Source organism: Nothoprocta perdicaria, unplaced genomic scaffold (genome assembly GCF_003342845.1).
Source record: "Nothoprocta perdicaria isolate Ctin4 unplaced genomic scaffold, notPer1 scaffold_55, whole genome shotgun sequence".
In the NCBI taxonomy this organism is placed as follows: domain Eukaryota; kingdom Metazoa; phylum Chordata; class Aves; order Tinamiformes; family Tinamidae; genus Nothoprocta; species Nothoprocta perdicaria.
The window spans coordinates 1,278,125-1,304,224 of NW_020455810.1; the positions used below are offsets into that span (position 1 = coordinate 1,278,125).

At 35.7% G+C, this 26,100-nt stretch overlaps 1 protein-coding gene across 2 annotated transcripts in view; it reads left to right on the forward strand.

The window, feature by feature from the left end:
* The window catches only part of DNAH5 (dynein axonemal heavy chain 5), a 117,670-nt gene that overhangs the window by 10,630 nt on the left and 80,940 nt on the right, over window positions 1–26,100 (forward strand). The window contains exons 4-19 of one of the 2 annotated variants that reach the window (XM_026048540.1): window positions 2,772–2,935; window positions 4,227–4,448; window positions 4,975–5,112; window positions 7,694–7,870; window positions 9,071–9,184; window positions 10,498–10,605; window positions 11,243–11,365; window positions 13,203–13,418; window positions 14,915–15,022; window positions 15,743–15,828; window positions 16,593–16,914; window positions 19,959–20,165; window positions 21,113–21,284; window positions 22,597–22,742; window positions 24,889–25,051; window positions 25,577–25,813. In XM_026048540.1, the coding sequence (XP_025904325.1) occupies window positions 2,772–2,935; window positions 4,227–4,448; window positions 4,975–5,112; window positions 7,694–7,870; window positions 9,071–9,184; window positions 10,498–10,605; window positions 11,243–11,365; window positions 13,203–13,418; window positions 14,915–15,022; window positions 15,743–15,828; window positions 16,593–16,914; window positions 19,959–20,165; window positions 21,113–21,284; window positions 22,597–22,742; window positions 24,889–25,051; window positions 25,577–25,813 (2,703 nt within the window). The remainder of the gene's footprint in view (window positions 1–2,771; window positions 2,936–4,226; window positions 4,449–4,974; window positions 5,113–7,693; window positions 7,871–9,070; window positions 9,185–10,497; window positions 10,606–11,242; window positions 11,366–13,202; window positions 13,419–14,914; window positions 15,023–15,742; window positions 15,829–16,592; window positions 16,915–19,958; window positions 20,166–21,112; window positions 21,285–22,596; window positions 22,743–24,888; window positions 25,052–25,576; window positions 25,814–26,100) is intronic. The other variant, XM_026048541.1, reaches the window with a different exon arrangement.

Here is a 26,100-nt window from a genome sequence, read left to right on the forward strand (position 1 = left end):
GCAAGAAGAATTGTTGTTGACAGCAAGATGTGAAAAAAATTCAGAGATGCCAGTATATTATACAGTAGATTATGCAGGACTGAAGACTCATTGCACATTCTATGAAAAAAAGATGATGAAATTGTGAGAATGGGTCACTGTACAGATCCCTTTTGTGTGTTACACTGGGCTCCGTTTGCTTGGCTGTGTAGCTGCTCATGTTCCTCAAACACAAGCCTGTTGGTGCTATTCCTCTTGCTTCCTGGCAATTGTCCCAGAAACGGATTGTCTTGATTGCTGCTCTGGCTGCCAACATCCTTGCTTAACACTTTCCATCCCACCCTTTTAATGGTATTTAGTACCGTTTCTGAGCCAAGCCCCTTCACATCCTAAATGCACTCCAGCTGCTGTCTACATGTTCTTCAAAAACAGCCATGCATAGCTAATAACCGGTCTACAGCCCCATGTTGTTGTTGCGCTCATCAAACAAAAGTCTTTTGATTCACCTTGTTTTTAACATTCACACTGCTCCACGAAACCTTTTTGAAAAAAAAAAAAAAAAAAAAAAAGTTCCACGAGTTCAGTCTTGCTGCTTTCTGCTGTCACAGTCTTAAATACTTGATTACAAACATTATCTGGCATGGCTACTTCCTCCTGCTTGTCTGTGTATGGTAGAGGTAGCAGTTCCCACTCTGGTTTGAAGGTCAGTCTTCCTTCAGGACACCCAGCTGGCTCAATAAAGATGGCAGTAGGAATTCATCAGACCTATGGTACTTCCAGCAATAATATTGGACCCACAAGGTTTTACTATATTTCAGTAAAGGGGTTCTGATACATAGTTCTGCTCACTCCCAACTAAAGTCATTCAGTACTACCTCTGCAATAGCCATAAGTGGAGGAACCTCAATGAACAGGCTTTTCTTGAAGGTGGTCTGTTTTAGGGGAATGTCACAGAATCACAGAATGGTTGAGGTTGGCAGGGACCTCTAGAGATCATCTAGTCCAACCCCCCTGCTCCAGCAGGTACACCCAGAGCATAGGGCACAGGGTGGCATCCAGGTGGGTTTGGGAGATCTACAGAGAAGGAGACTCCACAACCTCCCTAGGCAGCCTGTGTCAGAGCTCTGGCACCCTCACAGGGAAGAAGTTCTTCCTCACATGGAAGGGGAACTGCCCGTGTTTCAATGTAATCATTACACTACCCCAAACAAAGCCATCTTGGATATGGTACATTTTCCGAAGCAGCTGTGAGTACAAGTCATCTGGAAAAGGCAACTATTCTGTTGAAAGGATGAGGTGATATTTCCCTTCTGGAGTTTGACATCTCAATATTTTCCTTAAAGCTCTTTCTTTGAATATGGATGAGACTTGAACCCTCCTGAATTCTCAGTGTTTCTGGTAGGTCCAGAATGCACTCAGGTTTTGGTTTTTTTTTCCCAGTGTTTTGAATGGCACTTTTTTGCAGCTTTTCTCTCCCTTTTCAAAAGTAATAAGTCTATTCTGAAGAAACTGTGGACTATGCCACCTAGTCCAGCTCTATACATCATGGCAAGGCCCTGAAAACTGGGATTATTGTTGCTAGCCTGACCTTCATAATGATTGAAGAATATGAGTGCCTGCCATTCTTCTCTACTGACTTCTTAATGTTCTTCCTTAAAATAATAGAGACTTCTGAGAATGCAGATACACAATCCCATGGTGAAATGAGATATGGTCAATCTCACTTCATCTGGACAATCTTTCTTTAAATGCGTAATGTGTTATTGTGCTGTCAGATTCACATTCAAAGTCTCACTGTTACTATTTTGACCTGGAATGCAGCATGATGATGGGACCAGTTTAAATCAAATGCACACACGTTCATTTTTCATGCATTTGCAGCTGTAAGGATTTGTGTTCTCAGGTCTCTGTCTCTGACAGCTGTGAGGAAACTGTCTATAGGTCTTTACAAAACTCCTCTAACATGCTGATGAAGCAAAAGTTGCTTCATATTTTAAATTATCTGCATGTCCTGGAATGTTCTGCCATGGAGGCTTTTACTTCATTGTTAGTAACAAACTGGTGAATGCAATATAGCTTATAAACAGATTGTTTAAAGATTATTAGACATTCATTTCCTTGGTCTGTCTGTTAATTCTCAAGTGTTTGTTCCTTGATTTAAAAAAAAAGAATAGAAAGCTCTAGTTATCTCAGAGTCCATGTTGCCTTTGAGACTTGCAGCTCAATCATATTTGGATAAAATATTTGTCACTATCAAGATATACTTAATCCCTCAGTTATCTTTGGAAGACTATTGTATATCCACCAAATCTGGCTGTCAGGTGAGTGAGTAGGTCTCTTGGGTAGACACACAAACTTTGCCTCTTATCCTATATTCTCTCCAACTTACTCCTGTTCCAGCATGTTGACTTGTTTGTGTCCCCTTCAACACACCCCTTTTCCTTCATGTATATTCATGTATGTTATGTCTATAAAGATATATATATTTCTATGAGGATTATATGCCTATATTTAAAATATTCACATGTATATACCTACATATGAGGGCTGTTACTGTACATAGCTCTGCAGGAAATATGGCAGGAGAGGGGATTTGTTAAGGTAGAGGTGATGCAAAAAGAGGTGAGGGGAAGGGACTTTTTGAATGTGATCCCAAACAGGGACCTCCAGGGCATATGGTCTTGTAACCATAAGAAGGATCATATATTGTTCTTTAAGTACTGCCACCAATTGTTTTTTTCACCTTTTTGTTTCAGTGGTTTGTAAGTGTCCTACTTTATTTGAACCCACAGAACATCTCGGCCTTCCAGGAACAGAAATTGATTTGCATTTGCAAAAGAGAAAGAAACCTAAAGTATTTGTGACGGAGGGAGAAGAAGTTGCTTTAACTGGCATATGTGTCGTCTTCATTAGATGTAATCCCTTGAAGCCCATCACAAGTGAGAATATTCACCTGGTGAGAGTTAGCTGCTACTGATTGCTGCTCATCATCTTGTTTATAATTGATTTCCATCTAGGGGGATTTGCTATCAGCAAGTAATTTGATGCGCCTTGCCGTAACAGTATGAGCAAAAGGACAGAGTTTGGCTAAAGGAAATACAGAAGAAAAAGAGAGGGCAAGTGGGAAAACTGATACTGTTGTTCATTGCCAGCAACTAGAAGTATACATTTTGCTGTCAAGACAAGATGCTAAGGAAGAAAACCTGAGCAATCCAGGCTTACAAACAGTAATTAGTTACCCAAGTACTGAAATGTTACACTTTTAGTGATGGCAAATCTATTAAATGAACAAAAATAGTTTTATTTTTGTGACCATATGTATACATTATGTAAACTTTTTACTAATGAAACTCCTTAAATCTGTGACAATCTGATATGAAGAGAGCTTGATCAAGTATGTAAGCATAGGATAAAATGTACCGGACCCTATATAAAGTAGGAAAATTAATCAGAATGATGAGAGAATTTCATGTTGTGAATTTAGTGAGAGAATAAAAGTCCTAACTTATTCCAAATTCAGAATAATCTTTAAAAAGTGAATGTTGCCCATGTAGGCAATAACCAGAAGAACAAAGGCTATGTGAGGTGGTTGTCACAACCACATTTTTTTGTGTGATTTCTTTTTGGTATTTAATTATCAGATGAGAATTTTTAGCGTGGCTAAAAGCAAATATTCTATGAGTTGTTATCTCTCCAAGTGGAAGAAAATGTTCTTCCAGGACCAAAAGTTTTGGAAAACTGATTAGATTTAAGTCTACTTCATAATTCTGTTGCTATCTAAGGCTTTTGATTGCACTGCTCTGTGCCTGGATGATCTAAACATAAATTTATTGTTCACAAAAATATTCTGATATGAAAGTGGCAAGATGTAATCTTTTTTTCTCATACAGATAAACTGTATTTTAGAAACATTAGTTTCTTATGCTCCAGTTCAATTTTGGAAGTGTTTTCAGACTTTCAGTTCCTCAATTTTGGATGTCAAATTGTGATCCTGTACAAACCTGCTATCATAAAGTCAGCTGATTAAGTTGGAATAGTTGCAGAGGTGCCTCCTAATTCCTCTGTGCATTGGTATTTTGAGGACTGGAATCTTGCAGGCTCTGCTAGCAAGAGTTGGGTTGTTATTGCTTGAAGCAGTAGGGGACTGATAAACAGTGGAATTTTAGAGGTGCTCAACACAATAGGTCTAGAATAAGCACTTGATGATAAATCTAAAATTTCCATTTTAATATGTATTTCTTTTTCAGGAAGTGAGTTTTCATATGATGGATATAGGTCAAGATGGCTTACTGAAAAGTGTTGAGCAATTGATATCAGAAATCTTCATTCCTGCCTTAAGGACTATGGAACATGGCTGGGGTGAACTCTATAAAGCTCAACATGCTTCCAATGCTAAGCAGGAGTTCCTCGGTTCCCTTGAAGCTTTTGTTAGTGTGTTGTCAGGAGCTCAGCAAAGTTTGCTGGAAAAGGTAACACAGCTCATAAAATGTCTTTGACCTTATTGCTGTCACAGAACACTAATAAAAATATCTTGCTAAACTGCCGAAGAGGTAACACTTCTAGATATTGTTTGCTGTCGTTGGTAGCTTGCTATGCTTTGTTCTTTATTCTTTAACATCTATGAAAGTTTGTAGCTTTGATGCTTCTCCCACTGTTCTTGGTTTTGTTTCTTCTGGCATCAGTTCTTTTGAGCTGTTTGCTTCTTGATTTACATTTGCTTTTGTAACCAGGAATGTTGTCACAGACATGTACGTTCTTTTCTGTGTCAGGTGCTTTAACTATTAGTTTGGCTGTGGATTTCTACTCAGGAAAGGTTGTGCTTCAGTTGCCACAAAGCAAAGTTCTCAAGCAGTGAATTCTTCAGATTCTGGCTTCAGGCTGGCTTAATTAAATTGATGTGGGAATATGAAGCAAGATACCCAAGTGGGTGCTTTTTGAAATTTCTACATTATTTGTTACAAATATTTCAGTGTTTTTTAATACTTGTGTTTTCAGGTGAATCTTAAGAAATGTGAAACTTATGATCTGAAAACTCTAAGAGGACCTTCAGATTATCTGATGATTGCTAACAGCACCGAAACTCTTGAAAAAATAGAAATCTGCATGAAAATGTGGACGAAGCAGATTGAACAGGTGATATAGTGATTAGGTCTGAAGTATGACTATAGTTTATTAAATGCATATTGGCGGGTAATGAGCTAACATATAACTACCTGTCTAAAGAAAGATGTGATGGATAACTATTTTAAATTACTGTTGATATATTTTGTGTGCTTTTACTTCTAAAATGCATATATTCTAGAGAACTTCTTCCATCTTATTAATAAATGCAGTGTACGCATGTATTTGGAAACTTAGTTCCCTGCTTTTGTTTGTGGTGTCATTTAAAGAGAACTCTTCATGTGGTTTGAAGTATTTTAAGATCAGTACCTTTACTTGTTTCAAGTGCAGGTAAAATTAAAAATGCAGATGAACTTTGTGATTGTAATTTCTTTGTCTCAGGAAGAGGTCTTATAGTCTATAAAATGGCTTTTAACGTTTTCTTTTTACAAGAAAGTGAAACAATCAGTTGAGTTATTCCATACCAAAACATGGCTTTTGTGGTTGGCGTATGAGTTCAAAAGCAATCAATTCAAAAGCCAAGTAAAGCACAGAAACTTGAAAAATATATTTTAATAATGTTTAAGCAGGCTTTAAAAAATGGGAAGTAAGAATAAATTCTGACTGTGGAAAATGGAAATTTAGCTGCTTCCTGACTTTTTTTGCTTGAAAAAAATATTGCCAAGATTTTATCAGAGGGATGTTCTTGATTTCCAATTAAGAAACTGGCTCCATTAAAGAATTTTATTTATTAAGGCCTATATCTCTTAAAAGGAAGAAATAAAATTAAAAAATCTAACCATGTGTTATTTATAGATAGATGTGGTGAAGCTGGTGGGCAAAATTCACAGTGGACTCTGTGTATCGAAAGATTTACTCTGCTTTCTAGCACGGTTCACCTACTGCAAGATAGAAAATCATCAAAACCTTTGTTGAAGCAAGAAAGATGTTTAATCTAAAGCATCCAAATACCACTGAAGGATTTTGCTGTTGTTGTTGTGTTTTTGGGTTTTTTTTTGGCTAAAGATGGCTATTATTATGTATATTCTTTCCTGGGATTACATTACAAGCTTAGAAATTTAAATATGAAGCTACAGATTTTTGGGCTTGCTGTAGTGAACTGGAGGAAGAAGATTTTTGAGTTGTCGTTAAATGTTTTCCTTTTTGTGGGAAATGGGAATGCTTTTTGACTCAAGTGTTCATGGCAATTTTCGTTCTTTTTAGTAAAGGAAAGCCTTAACAAATGGTAAGGTTCACATGAGGGAATTTTATTATCTGTTACTGCTATCAGATGAGAGCAATGGGAGGCATATTTACAGTTAAATTTAGAATTATTTCTTGTGACATAATAATTCTGTGTTTACATCTTGTTCTTCAAGAGACTTGAATTTTGTCTTATCTCGTATGACTTATATCGCTGTTTATGAACATGGTATTCTCCATCCTCTCCACCCTGCCATCTCCATCCATGGCAGAAGATTATCATAAGAGCCACCATTCTGGAGTCAGATTAAAGGTTTCTTTAACCCAATATCGTCTCTCCATAAACAGGGGCAAAAGTGGATGCTGGGGAATAATATAAACAGGGTAAACAAATAACAGTACTTCCCGTCAGTATTCTTCCAGCCTCCAATGATTTGTAGTTCAGGGATTCTGAGAGACACATTTTATTTATTTGAATTGAGTAATTAAGTAACACTCTGTGGTTTTCTTTTCAACATAAACATATTGAGTGGCCCTTTCAACTTGCAGAAAAGAAGCAGAGAACATAAGAATTTTGAAGATTTAATATATTTTCAGGGACTGCTGAGCACAGAGGTATTTTCACAGCAGTATCTATCATAAGAGCGAGCTCTTGCTCCTTCATGAATCAGCTCAAAGTTTATCACCGTGTATGTGAAGATCGTTTTTAGCCTTGTCTCTCCCCTTCAGTCTAAATTGAATTTAATCTGTCATCTCAGTCACTGAGTACCAAAATCTTTGCACAGTTCTTCAGTCAGCCTTCATCCCCTTCTTTAATACTGTCAGCAAACTTTGCTGCTTACTTCCTTTGCAACAGTTAGGGTTGTTTTGAAAAGCGCAGGTCTGAGCAAGTGTCCCAGCACATGCTGATGTGGAAATCCATATTACCTTGACATCCACTGAGTTCTATGGGTCCATATTGGGTCAGGCAAAGCATTCTGTGTGCACTTATATTACTATGTTTTTTTAATAGAAGATTCGTCTTCTATAAAAGATTAATCTTAACCAAGAAAACGATTTAATTAAGGTTGAAAACAGTCTGTGATTTCTAGTGGGTTTAAAGAAAGCAAAGGGAGTGGAACAATTCAGTGAATGCTATTCTTAATTGCCAAAATCACACTTTGAAATGTGCTTTGTAGGTTCCATACAGAAAATGTAATTGTCTGTAACAGGGTACCTGAAATATTTCTTCTAACTCAAAGCTAAAGAGTCTAAACAGAATTAAACACCGATTATGTGAAGTGATAGAGGAGTTGGGTAATTTTTCGCAGGCAGTTAATACTGGTAGTTAAGTTGAAGTTAATCTGGCTGCCATCCATGCAGATTGAAAAAAAAAATACTATCAATCACTAATATTACTGTGTGATTAAAGGTTCTTGCAGAAAATGACCAACTGAGAAAGGAAGCCGATGACCTTGGACCTCGAGCAGAGCTTGATTACTGGAAAAAAAGATTGTCTAAGTTCAACTACCTTATGGACCAGCTGAAGAGCCCAGATGTGAAGGCAGTCCTTGGAGTACTCACTGCTGCCAAATCCAAGCTACTGAAGGTCCTATTTTGAGAGAGAAAAAAAAAAAAAAAGAATACTAGGAGGACTAGAAATGTTCTATATAACATAGCTCGTTTTGGCTATGTATAAAATATAGCTGGTGGGCAAAATGTTGAAGTTTTTAGCCTCCTGTTTTCTCCTTCCTTCACTATTCCTCATCTTGAGTAGGAAAGGCTCAACTCTATTTCAGTTTTCTGGAAATGTCTTTTGTCTAATGACAGATAAAATGTCCTATATTCGTAGGTTCAACAGAAATAGCTACTTGTAAATCTTTGAGAAATGCATTATTAAATGAAAGAATTGAATCAATACACTAGACAGTTATTGGAAACAAAATGAAAAACATTTTTAAACATCGCTCTGATATGATGTCTGTCAAAACTATTATTTACAGGACCATAACTTCTTAAAACTGACATAACAAAGCTAAAGGTCCATCCAAAATGGAAAAAGAAGTGAATAAAACATGAAGATAATTTCCATGCTGGTTTCATTCAGGCATTGCCTTTTTTTTTTTTCTGTTGTTGCCCAACATAAAAATCCTATTATATAATATACAACTTAATTTTTCTCTCGTAGCAATTTAATTAGCTAAATTCCTTTGTAACAAAAGTTACCTCCTTGTGCTTGTGGCTGCTATACTGTCTATTCATTCAGTGGGTGCTGTGACAGCCTTTTGTTCCTAGCCATTCTCTTCCCTTTTCCATAGTAGCTGGTACATCATAAATATTTCTTCTACCTTAAGAGGTGAAGTTTTATCAAAAAGTATTCTTGATACTAGGTATAGACAAGTGATACTCTAGCAAGATAATTTGCTTTTAGAAAAGCTCTCTGCATTCCTTAGTGAGCAGGAAAGGAAGAAAAGGTCTTGGTTCATCAAACTGAAAGGTGTGTGAAATGAATGCATGCTTATACATTCACCAGTGAATCCAGCAAAATTAATTGGCAAAGGCTAACTATATGCTTATAATAACAACTTGATTGGCATTACTACTGACATAATATCTTGTGCTAACAGTATGTTTGCAGCCACATTATGGATGCAAAACAAGAACTCGTTCTTCATCTTGTGTGTATGAATGTAACAACTTTGAAGAAAAGGAAAGAAGAAAAAAGGGCAGTCTCAAAATATTTTAGAGAAAACAGTTTTCCTGAAATGTGTTTGTTTTGTTTGTTTGTTTTCCAACTTTCTGTTCTTAGAATTGGCGAGTCCTGGATATTCGCATCACAGATGCAGCAAATGAAGCTAAAGATAATGTGAAGTATCTATATACTCTGGAAAAATGTTGTGACCCATTGTATAATAGTGACCCTGTGAGTAAAACCCTTGAGTCCTATAATGAAGTCTTCGAAGAACTGAATGTACTCTGTGGTTTGAAAGCTACGTTTAGAAACTGCATAATTAGACAGCATTTTAGATACTCTTCTTCAGTTTGAGACTTTGTTCAGTTATGCTGGAAGATTGTCCTAATGGAAATTTGTGGCTTTATATTGAACTAATTGCTATCCTCTACCTGGGCTGTTCATGCAGCTTTCAATTTGATGACAAAACTTGTTTTTGTGCTATGGAGAGAGCAGAAGTACTTACTGTTGTTTTTTAAAGAGGGAAGTAAGTCTAATCCTTTGCTTAAAGATTGGATTTTTCTCTTTATGTTAGCAGGAAGCCAACAGTGGCCTGGGCAACCATGTCTCATGTGGTGTGCACTCTGTACCCATTTACTGGAAAGCACAAATAATATGTTGTTTCACTGTTTCCCAATCTGATATCTGAGTCTTACTGATAAAAAGTTAGCATGGTACAAATTCAAAGAAGAATCAGAGGGAATAGGCTTTCCTATAACAGGCTAGTTCAGCTTTATCTGTACTGTGGTCCCAGAACTGGCTTTTAACAAAGAAGAGCTGACTTTTTAGCAGAGAAGGTAACTTCAGGGAGGTTTAGATTTGAGATGGAGCATCAGTGTGGCGGGGGATTGTAAGCCATTGGGGTATGGAGCATGAGCATTTCCCCTTAGAGATATTTGCCTGCAAAATATTGAGAAGTAGTTTATCAATAAAGTTGTCATTGCTTTTGAAGTGTAGACATGAAAAGGAGCTATCTGAAAGATCCAGCCCATTAAAGGGCTGAAGACAGGACTGCAGGGCTATTAAAGTGACTGTTCTGTTTGAAGGGTTTAGCAAAAGGCATCACTTCCACGTGTTTCATACTGAAACCCAAATACGAAGTAGAGAATAAAAAAGGGCTGTCACCAGACACTTGATGTGAGTGTCATGATGCTTATTGCAAAGTTTGGGTTCTTTCCGTATCAAAACTTACACCAATTTTAGTAATAGAGTATAAAAACATTATTTTAATCAAAATAAGGTACCTTTGTCTCTTTCAAAATCTGATTATTTATTAGAATTCTTTCAGTTAAGCCTCTGGTGAAAGCTTTTGCCCTAAATTGAACTATAACACTTGAAAAATGAAGTAGAATGGAGTGTTCCACAAAGGATGCCAAGGGGAAAAGAGGCAGAAACAGTGGAAGGGTTGTATTTGTGATACTTATGATTTCTCTATATAGATGTCTAGTTAGTGTGTGATCAAAAACCAGTATTGACCTAAGTTCAAAGACTGTTTTTCTTTCCAGGTGTCCATGGTATCTGCTATTCCAGAACTTATGTATGCAATTAAAATGATTTACAGCATTTCACAGTATTACAATACTTCTGAAAACTTATCCTCGCTCTTTGTGAAGGTAGGTACATACAGCATGAAAGTAAATTTTCACGAAATTTTGGTTTTTAGTTAAACAGCAAATAGAAAGGGTATAGGCAGAAGACAAGGAAGCTCTTTGATCAATTATAAGAATTTGTTCAGATTTCTTGAAGATCACAGGGCTAAGCTCAATTCTGACTTGACTGGATATGAACAACTTGTTTTGTTACAATGAGTTTTGTGAGTGTTGAGCTGAGATTTATAGAATCAGTTATGTTAATGTATTATAGTCCTTAAAGCTCTTTATGATTACATTAAAAAGAAAGAATTGGAAGATCTTTTATAAGTTTTTTTTTAATAACTCTAATTTCTTTTTCTGTATTTCTTTTTCTTTCTACCTTTGCTTTTGGAAGTGTCAAAAGTCATGGTTTTAAAGTATTGAATATCATTTTAAAGTAATTCTGAGTTGCTTAGGTTTAGATTGAGGGCAATTAATCGACAGTGGTAGGGCACTAGATCAGGGTGCTGCAAGGAGGGCTATCTGTGTGTATTGTATTTGGTATTGGTATTTTGTAAGCTCTGGATAAGTTGAGACAAATATGAGACAAGACTGAGAATACGGGTAAGATTTGCTTTGTTTTGTAACCTGTATTTCATAAGATTAAAATTGCTTTTAGGTGACAAATCAGTTGATTACAGCATGCAAATCTTACATTACAAACAATGGTACTGCCACCATTTGGAATCAACCTCAGAAAAAAGTTTTGGAAAAGATACGAGCAGCCATTAGACTTAAACAGGTAGGTGGATCGTATAAAAACCCCATGGAAATATAAGGTAAGATTTAGGTAGGTGTGATAAGGGGAAGTGTTTATTGTATTTGAGGAAGGACTATTGCAATGAAGGAGAAAGATGCAACCAAAGAAATACCCTTTGGAACTAGAGCGATTATATTAGCCTTAACAGACTATTTAATTCAGTATTTACATTTTGTTCAGGAAACAGTCTACATGCTTCGTATATGAAAATTGCTTGGATTTTTATGCTTTTTTCTAGGTTTCTTCTGTGATGGTGGTAGATATGTGGTAGAAATAAAAAGAGGGGGACTTACTGAGCTGAATATAATCCAAAGATGTGTGGACAGCCTAACTACTTTAGGACTGATTTTAGAATGGGTAATGTAGAGAAAAGAGAAGATTTTAGCCATCTAGTTCTTAAAGACTGGGTGAGAAGATAGTGCTAACATTTCCAAAGCCAGCTTCAGCATGTGCTTTCTTTAGCATTTCAGGAATTTCCCCCACTCCCTTCATTGGAACTATAGGATCACAGGTGTTCAGGATGATTCAGGATGGCAGGGGCCTCTGGAGGTATCTAGTCTAACCTGCTCAAAGTAGAATCAGCTATCAGGTCAAACCAAGTTGAACAGGGATTTATCCAGTCCTATCCTGAAAATCTCTGAAGAGGGAGGCCGCACAACCTCTCTGGTTAACTGCTTCACTGCTGGCTCTCCATAGGGTAAACGTGGTTCTCCTTTTTTCTGGTCAGAACCCTTTCTGTTTCAGTTTATTCACACTGTCTCGTTCTCTGTGCACTGCTCTGGAGGAGCCTAACTACATCTTTTTGATGACATCCCTGTAGAATTGGGAACACTCATACTAGAGTTTTTCCTTTCTTTTTCCTAGCAGTTAGAGCTAAAAATTCTGGCACCTTCGGAAACAATGAATCTTGCATAGTTCTTGTGCAAGTTAAGGTAATTTTATGTGACAGCTTCTTACCACAGCAACAAACAGTAAAGTTATGTTTCTATAAAGATAGTATTTACTTTTCAATTGCAGCATTAAAATGTGTTTAAGGACTATTTTTTTATTTGAGGCTTTGCAACATGCAAAAATGTTCAGAAAATCAATTTAAGTAAACTAAAACTTTGAATCACCATCACACTAGGAAACTCTGGGCCATTTGTATAAATATCTCCAAGTAGGTTTATTGAGATACATATGTAATTGAAATAAACTAAGTTTGTAATTTAAAGAGAACTACTCTTGAGAGAAACCAAGGAAATGTGGTGACTTTGTAATCTGACTTTGGGAAGAACTGATTCTTAACATGTTTGGTTTGACACAATTAACAAATCAGTAAATAAAAAGGAAACTGCTATGAAGCAACATTCCAAAAAGTGATCTTAGAAAATATTATTATTAAATGGAACTACTTAGCGTACAATCTTTCTTTTCAGTCTTTGAAAAACTGAAATCTGAGTAGTTGTTGTAGGTGGATCAGAAATGCATTTTTCAGGCCCTGGTATAAAATGCCATTGCAGGAAAGAGAATTTCATAATAGTGAAGGATGGAATATACGACTGTATATGTTATATTTATACATTTGATAAAATATTGATTCCATAAATATGTTTTTGACTTAGTTTTCAGACATTAATTCTATTCTATTCTATTCTATTCTATTCTATTCTATTCTATTCTATTCTATTCTATTCTATTAATGTCTTTTTGTAGTTTGCATGATTGTTAATCAAACTTTTATTTGATATCCAGTTAGAGATGATCATGATTTTGTTATAGCCAGTAATTATTATTATATGCTTGATGTTATCCTTTAAAATTATTTTTTACTTTTTAGGCATATCAAAGTAGCTTTCACAAGATAAAGAAGAAACTGAAAAAAAAGCCATCTGAAAGACAGTTTGATTTCAGTGAGACGTATATCTTTGGAAAATTTGAAACCTTTCATCGACGTCTGGTTAAGATAATAGAAGTATTTAATACTATTAAAATTTACTCAGTTCTGAAGGATTCTAAGATAGAGGGATTGGAAATAATAATCACAAAGTACGAGGTACACAAGAAATTTTGAAAGTCCTGCCAGTCTGACTTGATGTTGAAGCAATAAATTATGGTGAAAATGAGAAAATATCTATCAAGAGAAAAATAGAACTCTAAAAATATATTACTGGGTTAATGTTTAAAGTGTATGATCTCTTGGAGAGTGAGCTGACAAGATGTAAAGGGCATATTAAAAGCAAATTTAAGCCAAAAGAAAAGGCAAAACAATTGCAGAACTTTGTAATTGGAGCCATAACTTGCTTTTATGATCGGTGGAAGTGAGAATGGCAATATTTTTGTCCTTAAATGTTTTGCCAAGTGTACTATGACTAACACTGTAGGCTGTCTCATCTCTTGCCCGTTGTGCTAGGCATACCTGGGCATTGCCTAGCCCTGAAGACTTGAATTTATTGAAAGAAGTCATTTTTGGCACAAAAGAAGAAAACTTGGACTCTTATGTTTACCTCATTTCATCAAGGAAATACGCTTTGTTTTGGCAAAACAGGTTGTTAGATGTTCACAAAATCTTAAAGTCTTGATCTCTTTCATACATCTTTATATCTTTGTCCTTCTTGAATAAATAGGGAGTTAATTCACAAATGGCTTTCTTTGGGGTGAAAGAGGAGAAAAGTGTCCTACATTCTTTGTGCTCCTCTCCAAGTCTCCGAGATCTCTCCAAGTCCAGACCTTTTCTTTTGTAACAATGGAATACAAATGGAATCTTTGTATAACTACTACTTTTGGCTTCTTTCCTGATACTTTTATCTAATGCAAGTGAGACTTGAACATTAAGAAACTCTTCTAAGAGTATAACTAAGGGAAATGGTGTTCTTTTCCTTTCTTCATTCTTGCTGAGATTAAGTAGAACACCATGACATGTAACAAGTAACTTTTTCCCTGCTTTCTGGAGCAGGAAGTTGACTTTCAGTATTGTATATCTTGATTAGCACAGTATTGTGATAGTTACTGCACTTCTGATTTATTTTAACAGGTATAAGTATTCGTTGTATATAACTTGTATAATTTTAAGAGCTCAAGAGTAGTAAGTCTTGGGGGGCTGACATGTTACATCTTGCCAGGACTTTTGAATAGTCCGTTTTTCTATGAAATTAGTTAAAGACATGAGAAATATGGAGAATTATTTTCCTATGCTGAAGTTGAACTTTGTTAGCTTTTAAATATTTTTAAAATATTATTTTGGCAAGTTTTGAATGAAAAATATTTAAAGAATAGCAAGTATCTTTGCTGAAAAGCAAACGTTTGTATTTTCTGTCCATTCAAATTGAGTTAGAAGAGGAAGTAATATAAATGAAATTTGTATGACCATTACAACAACTTAATTTTTCCAAAACTGTTATTTTGGGGTGTTTGCTACTGCTTAGCAAATGCTAGTAAATAATGAAGAAGGTAAACTGTGAAGGTACCCAGCCCATTGAGTTAAATATTTCAGTGTCATATTTTCTGATAAGACAATTTTGATAACTTGTTTCTTTCTCTGAAACTGTTTAGAGCATTGTTGAGATAATGAAGAAAAAGCAGTACAATTTTTTGGATCAGCGCAAGACTGATTTTGACCAAGACTATGAAGAATTTTGCAAAGAGATAAATGATCTTCATGTAAGTTTTATGTTTTAAATAGTAATTTATTTTCCTGATGATTTCTCTTTGAAAGCAAAGCATCTCACAGAATGTCTATGATTCTGTGAGCTCTACCTGAGCTACCACCAAACAAATAATGCAAGTCTATTTTATTGTAAAATGAAGGAAAAGAATTATTCTGTGTCTTCACTTTAAAACTTGTATTTGCTGTCTAATATTCAAGTCAATTTGATAGAATAGGTCAGAAAAGGCCTATTAAGAGGTCTTCCATCAAAAAAGATTTCTCATTACCCTGCATTATTTGGATTTGATGCTAGCAAGAATAACACAAAAGCACAAGATTTGCAAGGTGAATGGAAGCAGAGCACAGGTAATAGAGATAATTACTTTTAATTCTAAAATCATGACAAGCTGTTGGAAGATATAAATATATAAATAAAGATGAAATAAGAGCTTGGTTTGGCTACTGAAATGGAAAGCAAGCATTCTCTGAGACTGTCAGTGTGGAGGAATGTTTGAGGGTATAAAAGCAACAGCTACAGAGGGAACTTTAGAAGAAAATGCATTCAAAGTTGGTTTTATTTTGTTTAATTTTTGAGAGGTTGGAAGAAAGAGGAAAAGGATGTTTATTGATGTTGATTTCACATAAACTCTGTGGATCTGTAATGTATGATAAATACTGTCAAATAACATCTGTTATGTGGGTATTTTGCTGTAGCATTATTTTATCTTTTCCAGGACCAGTTAAGGACTTTTATGGACGTCACCTTGGATAATACTCCGAACACTGAAAGAGCACTAAGGATGTTAAGGAAATTTGAAAGGTATTGTATCCTATCAAGTTTGTAAGAATTCTCTCAGGCAGAGAAAATAACTTTTTGACAGTGATAGGAAAGGGGAGAACAGAGTTGGAAACATTTTATATATGAATGGAAAACAACTCAATCTCCCCTTCCCCAGCTATTCAGCTTTGGCAAGGGAAATTTCCTCAGGGCTATGGATGAATAAGTAACATCTATTTCCATGTGGTAGAGAAACGTAAAATATAAAGCCACTTTGAACTTTGCCCTTAAAATCTAGATAGGTACAGGAATACTTTGTTATGACTATTAACTATTATGCTTCATTTTGTCCTTTGATTAAATTAATTTACTGCTGCAGGGCTGCTAGAAAATGACAAAATACTTATATTAGGGAACAGTGAAATGTAACTTGATAGATTCACACTGTTGCAAAATAGCCTCAGTCTTTATTGTGTCACTTTTCTTATTATATTCTGTTTAATAGCCTGCCGGTGGTGGCTGGTGACAACTGGCTACAAATAATATGCTTAGTGTTAGAAAACAGAAGTAGAGTAGAAAATGTATAGACTTACTTGGAAACTTTTATTACATGGCCTAAATCGTAGTTGTTTGAAATCAGGTTGTGTCACTGTTTAATCAAACTTAGTGAAAACTTTGCTGCTAAAGTAGTTATTTTCTAAGGAATGCAAGGGAGTCTGGGAAGATTTTGTTTTCTAACAATGTACTAAAAGAATTTCAAAAGTTTCAAAGGAATTTTTCTAATTTTTTTAAATTTTTCTAAGCAGATTAAAAATTCCAAGTCTTGGTATGGAAGAAAAGTATCTGAAAATCCTTCAAAAGTTTGGCGATGACATAGAAACAGTCTCCAAGCTCTACACTGCACAGAAGCATGACCCTCCTTTGGCTCGTAATCTGCCTCCCATAGCTGGGAAGATCTTGTGGGTCCGCCATCTCTTCCATAGGATCGAGGAACCCATGGAATGTTTTCAGCAGCACCCGGCTGTTCTGCAAACAGCAGACGGAAAGCACATAATCCGCAGCTACAACAAAGTAGCCAGAGTTCTTGTGGAGTTTGAGGTCATCTTTCACAGGGCATGGCTTCAAGAGGTAAAAAGAAGTTAGTCTGATTTAAGATACTTCTTCAATTTTTTTTTTTTCTCTAATAATGTCTAGACCAGATTGGATGTCTGTTGTGCCAGGCACTGCTGAAATACTAAATTATAGCATTATAGTAAATTACTGGTAAATAGCAGTGGACAAATATGCCAAGGTGTATGCTTAGGACAGGGATGAAATGAAAAAAGGTACTTTTAGAAGTATCTTTCATGAATTTTTATTAATAAATAGTTCCTGATTTTAGGAGCACTTCAGAGACCTTGTTAGTTATAATGAAAAGCACTTAGTATGGAAATGTATAATGAAGTCTCAGTGATATCTTTAGCTGCCCCTTGTTCTCTGCCATGACCTACTTCCTCATCTGCAATAAGATCATGTTTGAGGAGAGAAATTTTAAAATTTGATTAGCTCAAGATGAAATCAGGCACAGAAGTTTGCTCTGGTACGGATGTTATTTTGCTTTTGAGTGACAATCCAGTGTACTGTGAGTGATGTGTATATGTAAAAAACATCCAGCCTCATCTGGCTGAGCATCCTGAAGAATTAATAAAACACTCATTTCTTTTCATCCATTTGGTAAGATATTACACTCCTTAGTCTAGTATTCTTCAGAGAAACATATTTTTTCATCTCATTTAGCTAATTTTACTCTCTGTTTTTGTATGTAAAACATCTGATTGCTTTCTAATATGTAAGCTCATTTTTTCAAGGACTACTTCATAGCTTTGACTTCTCTGCAAGTTTCTGCTATCCTATCTGAATAACCTCCACCTCCAGTTTATCTGATGCCTTGGCAAAAAATTGGCCTCAGCCTCTCAGATCTGAAAGTGGAGAGATCAAAATCTCAGATAATTCTTATGATGGAAGTGGGGCAATGAGTCTTGGTCTTGGAGATCAACCGCAGCTTTTGTACAAATATCAAAATGCCTGACACTGCAAAAGCCAGTATTAGACAAGATCTGTGAGGAGAAGCTCCTGCTATCTTATTATGTATTGCAATTTCCTGACCCTTCTTTCAACCTACATTTCTGTTTTCTCCATAAAGGTTTTAACAGATCATCAGATTTGATTATCTGATACTTACATGGTATTTATTCGGCTGGGTATGTTAAAACTTAGGAGAAGAGACTAAGGTGTTAGAGATTATACGATGTTCTCTCTTTGGACTGCCTTGGCTCTGCAACTGGATATTGCTTAGTGATAATGAATCTGGCACTGATTCTGAATTGGGCATCAAGGAAGTGCAGAGTATAACCTGGACTATTCTTTCATTAGAGATGAAACTTTCAGGTATCTTAAGTAAGAATTTGGCACTATGAACCTCTATAAACCATTCTCTGCCCAAACAATAATGAAAATTACCATATCTGGGCTTAGAAATATCCTTAAGTACTTATTCTATCAACCTGGGAGTCTGTCTTTGATGGCATGGGCTCTTCACAGAGAGCTGGCAGGTATGCATACCTTCATGTCCCTCAGAAGAGCAGGTGTGGTGCTCCAGGAAGCCACCGGTATTGCTCTTTGGTGTTACTGTCCTGGACGCAGCTTCAGTTTGGATTTCAGCCTGTGCCAGATACCTGCTTTAGCTCAGTAGTCCCAAGAGGACTGCGGATGAATTTCAATGCACTGTGACTATTATTGGTGTTGGGTCCCTGCTTGGTCACCTTTTTCTTAAGATGAGTTGCTTGTCTCAGCTATGAAGACTAAGCAGGATGTGTGCTTCCTGCCTGGGAGTTGTATCTCTCTCCCTTGGCCAGATGATCTAATGATTATATTTTTCTGAGAAGTAAAAGTTGTACCATGCTTTAATAGAAGTCTTTTGGTGAATTCTTCTTTCTGGTTTTACAAAATGTCTGTAATGTCCAAGGCATGAAGCTCACCTCTGATGCTTAACTCCTGTTAGTGTATGCCCATGGGAAATAGCAGGTCAATGAGGTGTGCTCTGCTGGAGAAATATTCTGTATCCTTTTATTTTAACGTTCTCAGTGTTGCCTTTATGTGTGAGGTCCTAGTCCCTATTTTGGTCTGTGTTGAAAGTAAGAGGCTGGTTTCTCCTGTAGCACAGCCAAATCCTACTTGGCAGCAATGTAAAAGCAATGAGTCTGTTCCAACCTTGGGAGTTGGGAGCGCTGGGAACAAGGCAAGGTGGAGCACAATTCCATGATGCTTGAAATAAGAACACATCTTAAACATACTTGAAAAATATACCTGCTTAATCATCAATGTACTTGCCTGCAGCTCAAAAAATTGTCTCCTGTTAGTCTTCTCTCTCCTCATTCCGTCAGACAAGAGCAGAGACTGCTGTGGACATCAGTGTCCAGGAACACAAGGTGGAGCTCCTGCTCTACACATGGACGGGGAAGCGGCGCCACTGTCATGTGCGAAACAAGACTAGTAGAGAGGATCACAACATGAACCATTTCTCCTACACTTCCCTCACCCCCTCCCTTTTTGTACGGTGGAAATAGTTTAGTGACTCCTTCTGGTATTCTAGAACGTTTTTGCTCTTCCCTGTTTCTTGCTGAAAGGCTAAAACCTATTTTAGCCCCTTCTTTTAATAGCATAAGGTTTGAAGCCATTATTTTAGTAGTAGGTGTGGATGTACTAAAATGACAAAATACTAGACAGTGTAAAAGCTTTGGTAGTCCTATGGTAGTGTGAGAGTGAGCTTTAGCATTCAAAATGTGCAATAAATTTTAAGGAAATGAGATTTCCAATTTCAGAGCATTGAAGTCAAAAGTCTTCTTAATATAAGCAGATACTCTGCTCTTAATATTTGACTATAGATGGGACTTACAATATTCTAGAACCAACAGAAAATATGTATGATATGAAAAGTTCATTTGCTTGGTAAGAGTTCAGGTATATACATGTTATATTAATACGTTTTTATAGCTTCTTAACCATGCTGATCTTGATTGTCAGCAGTCTCGGATTTTAGTAGCTTTCTGTGCCAAATGGAGATTTGTATCCTAAAAGAAGTATTTCTTTGTGCTGTCATGTTTGATTAGGAATTGCAACTTTGTTTTCTGCAGGTTGAATGGACTAAAACAAAACTTCAGAATTTTCTCTTGGTAAAATCTCCAGAAACAGGAGAATTGTTTGTGAATTTTGATCCTGAGATAATAACGTTAGTCAGAGAAGCAGATTGCATGGCTCACATGTCCCTAGAAATCCCACCATTTGCAATTGTTCTTCAATTAAATAGAGACCGGTATAAAAAGAACATCAGCAATTTGCAGGTAGGTTTATTTTAGTTGTTTTGGTGTGTTGTTGGAGGAAAAAAAGAAGGCTGAGTATTATGCGTTTAAAAAATGACAAGTCTACTTTTATCTTTTTGGCTCTTGTTAGACACTATTTAAAGGAATTTCTTAGCTTTGTATCTCATGAAAATAACTTGGAAGATGCATAGGTTTAGGGCAGGGGGCACTCTTGTCTATAGAGGTTGGGAAAGGGTTGAGAATGGGGGAGGAAGGAGACTTAGGATGCTCGGCTTTCTAAACGATAAGTAATTTATCTGTCATCTTGCAATGGGGTCAACACTGTCTTGACAGCGTGGGAGGGAGGAGGTAGGTGGTATACTTTTAAAAAGTGCTAAGTAAGCAGCAAAAGGCAGTGTAGTTCTTGCACCAGTGTTTGACAGAGATATCTGTGGAACAGCTAGAACTTCCCTTTGTCTCATCCTTTAAATCCTGTGGGTTGTTTTGTCTGCCTATGAAATGACAGAGCTAGAGGATCAGAGAGGAGAGTTCACAGATAGGTGACCAGAAGACTATATCTTCAAAGGATGACTTGATTCTGAACAAAGGAAAATTGTTTTATCAAGTCCTGAAGCCTTTGCAAGAGTTGTTTCTTGCAGGATATGATTTAAAAATAAATAGCAAATTAAAACTGTTATAGGCTGGCCTAGTAAAGCTTCTGAAAAACTTTATTTAAGAACTGAAAAATGTGAGCTGTTCCCTAAAAACCTTCTAACTGTAAAAGACAAATTTCTGTGCAAGCTAGTATTTGCACTAGTATGAAAACAGGAAATTGAATATTTGCCAAAAATAATTGAAAAAAATCCAATTTATTGTCTCATAAGACTTGCAGTTACATGCATCCAGAGGAGTTATCTTAATTTAAGCCATGATAAATAGATGGACATGTGTATGAAAATTAATGAATACTTTCACTCTGTTTATTTTAGATGATGCTAGCAGAATATAAAAGAATTAAATTGAAAATACCGCACCCTATTGAGCAATTGATTGCCCCTTGGTTAGCAAATATAGATGATGCTCTCCAGCCAGGTCTAATGTTACTGACCTGGACTTCCTTGTATGTTGAGAAGTTTATAGAGACAATTTTTTACAAGCTAGGTAAGTCTGCTTGACTTCTGCTAACTTCTAGTTGTATATTTCTGTATCTATGTGAGCTTTATAATTAATTATGTCTTTTACTAGTTGACTCATGCATGAAATAAATTGCAATTCCTATCTATCCTGAACTTCATTAAAGCTTTTTTAAAATCAACACTTTTCACTGGCTCGCATCTTTTTCATAGTTTTACTGAATTAGATGTAATGGCAGTTTGAGTCATTTAAGCATAAAACAGTGTACAAAAGCTGTTGTATATTCTGACCTCAAAGAAAGAGGCCTCTGACCTTTTTTTTAAGAGCTCCCAAATTTCACAGTAGTTTCCCGAATTTCACTAGTTTTCCTAGTTTTGCTTTCTGATCCTGGATAGAACTGTTTTCTGTACAAGATAACTTCCAAAGGAATAATGTCTCGACTGAGTTTGCACTGGCACTGTTCAGTAGCTTATCCTATTAAATTTTCCTTTTAAAGTCAATCTCTTTAAAACGAGCAGAGTCACATATACCTTCTTGAGGAGCAGGTTTAGAAAACAGATGGCTTTGGGGTCTTATTTGAAAGAATATCACAAGATTGCAGTGAATTGCTTGAGGTTGCACAAGGAATATCATAGTATTTCTGAAGACTGCAAATTCCTTTGCTTCAGCTTTTATATTACATCAAATAAAATGCATATTTGTCACTACAATGTGATTTTTGTTTAGTTTAAATGACAAATTGAATTGTGTTAAAATGTATTTTTCGTGCTTGCTTGACATTATACTCAAGTATTTAATTTTCAATTTAATTAAATTAATTAGTTTGAAACAGGCACCTTGCTGCGGTTTGAATTTCTGCAATGGAAAAAATGCTATTAAACTGAAAGTAATAATTGGTGTCTTATTTAATTTTTAAAAAATTTTGAAGGATGGACATTATATTTATCAATAAATTTTGTTGCTAATGCTTTGTCCAAGTAAATACTAGATTAAGCTGTAAGAAAGGGAGAAATAATCCTGGAACACGATATAATTGAATTTTAATATCTTTATATCTATATTTGAAGTGGATATCCTTTAAGCTCATCCTAAATTAAAAAATAATAGACAGAGTATTATTAAAATGTGTAAGCTATGTGCAGCATCTGCTAGATGACCATATGTTGTGCAAAATGTTAATTAATACTTGGGCCTGAACCTTGCCATGAAAATTGCAGAGAGCGTAGAATTCTGGTGAAATGAAATATGCTAGTCTGAAGCAAAAAATCAAGCATGGCTCAGAAAACACTATTATTTCAGACTTTTATGTTTGTTTTAATTTTTTTGTTTTCTTTGAAAGCTGAACTGGAATTATTGCTTGATCGGGTGAATGACTTGGTTGAATTTCGTATTGATGCTGTCCTTCAAGAAATGAGTTGTGTGCCTCTCTGTGAACTGCCAGAAGATGAACCACTGACCTGTGAGGAATTTCTGCAGAAAACCAAGGTTATTAAATAAAATCTCCGTAGAAAAGAGTTTGATGCCTTTAATCTATTTATTTATTTATTTATTTATTTATTTATTTATTGAGATAGAAACACTGCAAAATTAGATGAAGAATGTGTAGGAAAATCAAGTAAGGAAATAGCCAGTAATTTAACAGGAGCGTTTGAACCTTAGAAATGAACACAAATGGCAAATTAAAAGATGTCTGAGATGAGACATCCTCTTCTGAGCTTATAACTATGAAGCAAACTACTGTATGATATTCTTTTTATGCTTTGATTCCCCTTGACTTGGATGTACTTCCTTTGGTGTTCCCTTTTTGTCCTTGTTGCCTCTCAGTGACTTTAAGGAAGGCGATTGTCTGCCTCATGCCTGTGAAGAGCCCCATAACAAGTGCTCTTGGTTGCCTAAGAGAGTAAACACTGTGCAAGGGATTATGTTATGAATAAGTTTCTTACCAGCATGAGAGATCTGGGTGTTACTGATGATGTTCACAATATGTACTCAGAAGTATGGATAACTATATGAAGGGATTCTGAGAAGAGAATCTGTACGCTGACTGTAGACAGGAGGAGGAACTGCAATCATCTAAGCCATTAGTCTGTTAGTCTAGTTAGTCAAGCTGTTAGTTAAGTGAAAGTTGATTAATTAGTAAATAAAATAAAGATCAGAACTACCTTTTTATAAGGCAACTGTTGGGATCTAGCCTTTCAGAAGATATACCCTAACTATTTTTCCTACTGAAATAATTTTTTTCTTGAAAAGGATTGTAGAAGATCATGAAGAGTATCTTGCAGTCTGGTTTCTTGTAGCAATTAATGATACAATAAGGCTAACTGGCTTCCCCTCTTCTGTCCATCGTGGCAGCTCTTACTGTAGTTAAATTTAAAAAAAAAATATGGTGTACTTTATTGAATGATGGACCTTTATAAACCTCAAAATCCATAGATTTGTAGGTTAATCCTACTGCTACCCTCTTGATAGGATTAGTACTAAAGGAGATATTGACCAAAGTAAAAGTGTATAAAAAGTGAGCATGAAAACTTTCTTAGCATGATATCATAATTGATATTGCTTCATGTTAATCTTCTGCAACAAAGCTTGGACTGCTAAATAGAGCAAGTGGTGTACTAATTCCAGCTAGAGGTATAATGAGACTAGAACTGAGATTTGGAAACTTATTTTAGTTTTTAATTGGAAAACACAAGAAGTTTTATCATGTGAATGATGTCTTTATGCAGAAGAAATTGCTGCCACAAGAATAGGACAGCAGGAAAAAACACTCGTAGCACTTCAGATAAATAGATACAGTGATAAAGCAAAGCAGACCTGGCTTCTTCCTCAACCAGACGGAACCTTTGGGAAGATCACAGATTGTTTTAAAGCTTTGGAAATGCCTGAATCTTGCTAAAGGCAGAATTTTTCCAATTACTGGTTTTAATTAAATAGATATATCCAGGTTTGAGTGAGCTTGAAGAAATAGCAGATAACAAAGAAAAAAATATTAAAAGGCAATTATAGATAAAATTTACACTTGGCTAAAGTATACTTCATCACTTTTACCTTCTGTTTTAAACAAAAAAAAATCTAGACAATACTTTAGTGTAGCTCGGGTTTTCATTAAATCCCATTCTTTGTTTCCTCTTCCACCCTAGTTATAATTTCTCTATTTTTCTAATCTTAAGTACAGCTTTATATGTATTTTACCACATATTTGATGTAAATGGAAGGAATACAGTTGGCTTATAGTCTGTATGACACAGTGAATTAATATAAAATTGTAATGATTTTTTTTTAAAAAAGGTTAAATTCTGCCATGAATACATTTCAAAGTTAGGAAAATTAATAAGTTGAAGAAATACTTGTTTTGGGGAACTTATTTTGGAACTATGTATTATAGAAGCATATTGATAATACTAACTCTGAGTCATGTGATTTAGGAAATAAGACACAATAACTTTAAAAGACAGTTAAAGTATTTTGCACAAGAAACCAAAATCCAAGTGTGGGATAAACTGATCTAAAAACAATGTGTTGAACTTTTCCTAATGAGTCTGAAGCCTTGAAATCTGGTAATAAAGACTAATATGACTGTGAAATAGCCAAAATAATTTAAAAACATGTTTTTGGCTTTGTTTGATAATAGGAGCTCTGTAGAAAAGGTTCCCAGACTTTACATTTAAAAAGCTCACTGGTGGAAGAAGCTGTTAATGAGCTGATTAACATGTTACTTGAAACTGAGGCACAGCTCAAAACAGAAAATGAGAAGTCAGATGTGTCTACCAGTGAAAGAAATGGGAGAAGTCCAGGTAAAAGATAACATTCCTGTAATTCTGTGATTGTGTTTCTTCTGCATGCTGATAATATGTTTTGGGGAACAGTATCTAATTTTTAAAGGCTTTTGTTCGATTTTACCTGGGTAATGATGGATCGTTTTGATTGTCTCTGATCTACTGAATAGGCCTGTATTATCAATTCAGCTTGCACATTTAACTGTCTATGCTATAGAGGCAGCTACTCACAGGCCTTAATTTAACGGCTGGACTTCCTAAAGACTGAATGTTAAGAAATCCTACATAAATTCTGGTAACAATTATGCCAGTTTAGACTGAACAGAGAAGACAGGGTAAGTAAGGAGTAAGAACCAATAAACTGAGGTACAGATAACAAATAAATATTATCTAGAAAGAGTCGTATTTCTGTACAGCTTAACTTCAGACACATGTGGACCATTGCTTTATTGTGTTTTTGTGATTATTTTTGCCTGTTGTTGTGTTTGTTTTAAGATTTCTAAGTCAGTTTAACTAACTAGATTAATGATATTTTATCTACAGAAGAGGAAAGAATATCAAAAAGCCTGCTCACCTCCCACATTTCCAGTGAGATATTGACTGGACTATTACCTCTGGCAAAGAGGAAGGGAAAGGAATCAGAAGTGTTAGAGGAAGAAGCCAATGAGCTGCTTTCCTTCTTCAATCGTCGTAATATTGATGCCCTTTTCAAAGTCACTCGGAACACTCTGGAGACCATACGCAAGCGCATCCATGCATCCTCCACGATCAGCTTCTTAGGTGGCCATTCTGCAGAGCCTTCTTAGCTACTTATGAAACAAAATGATCTAGATGTATTATCCCAGAACTATATCAAATAGAGCCAAACATGTAGAAGAGGGGAAAAACATTTGAATAACTTGGTTTCTTATGTCACAGTTGATAATACTATACCAAGTAGAGTATGTGCAGATCAGGCTTGATAAGCAGTTACCAGTTTGATGTAAGCTTTTGCATAAAATCATATGAAAGAAAAGAAAAGAAAGAAAAGAAAGAAAAGAAAGAAAAGAAAGAAAAGAAAGAAAAGA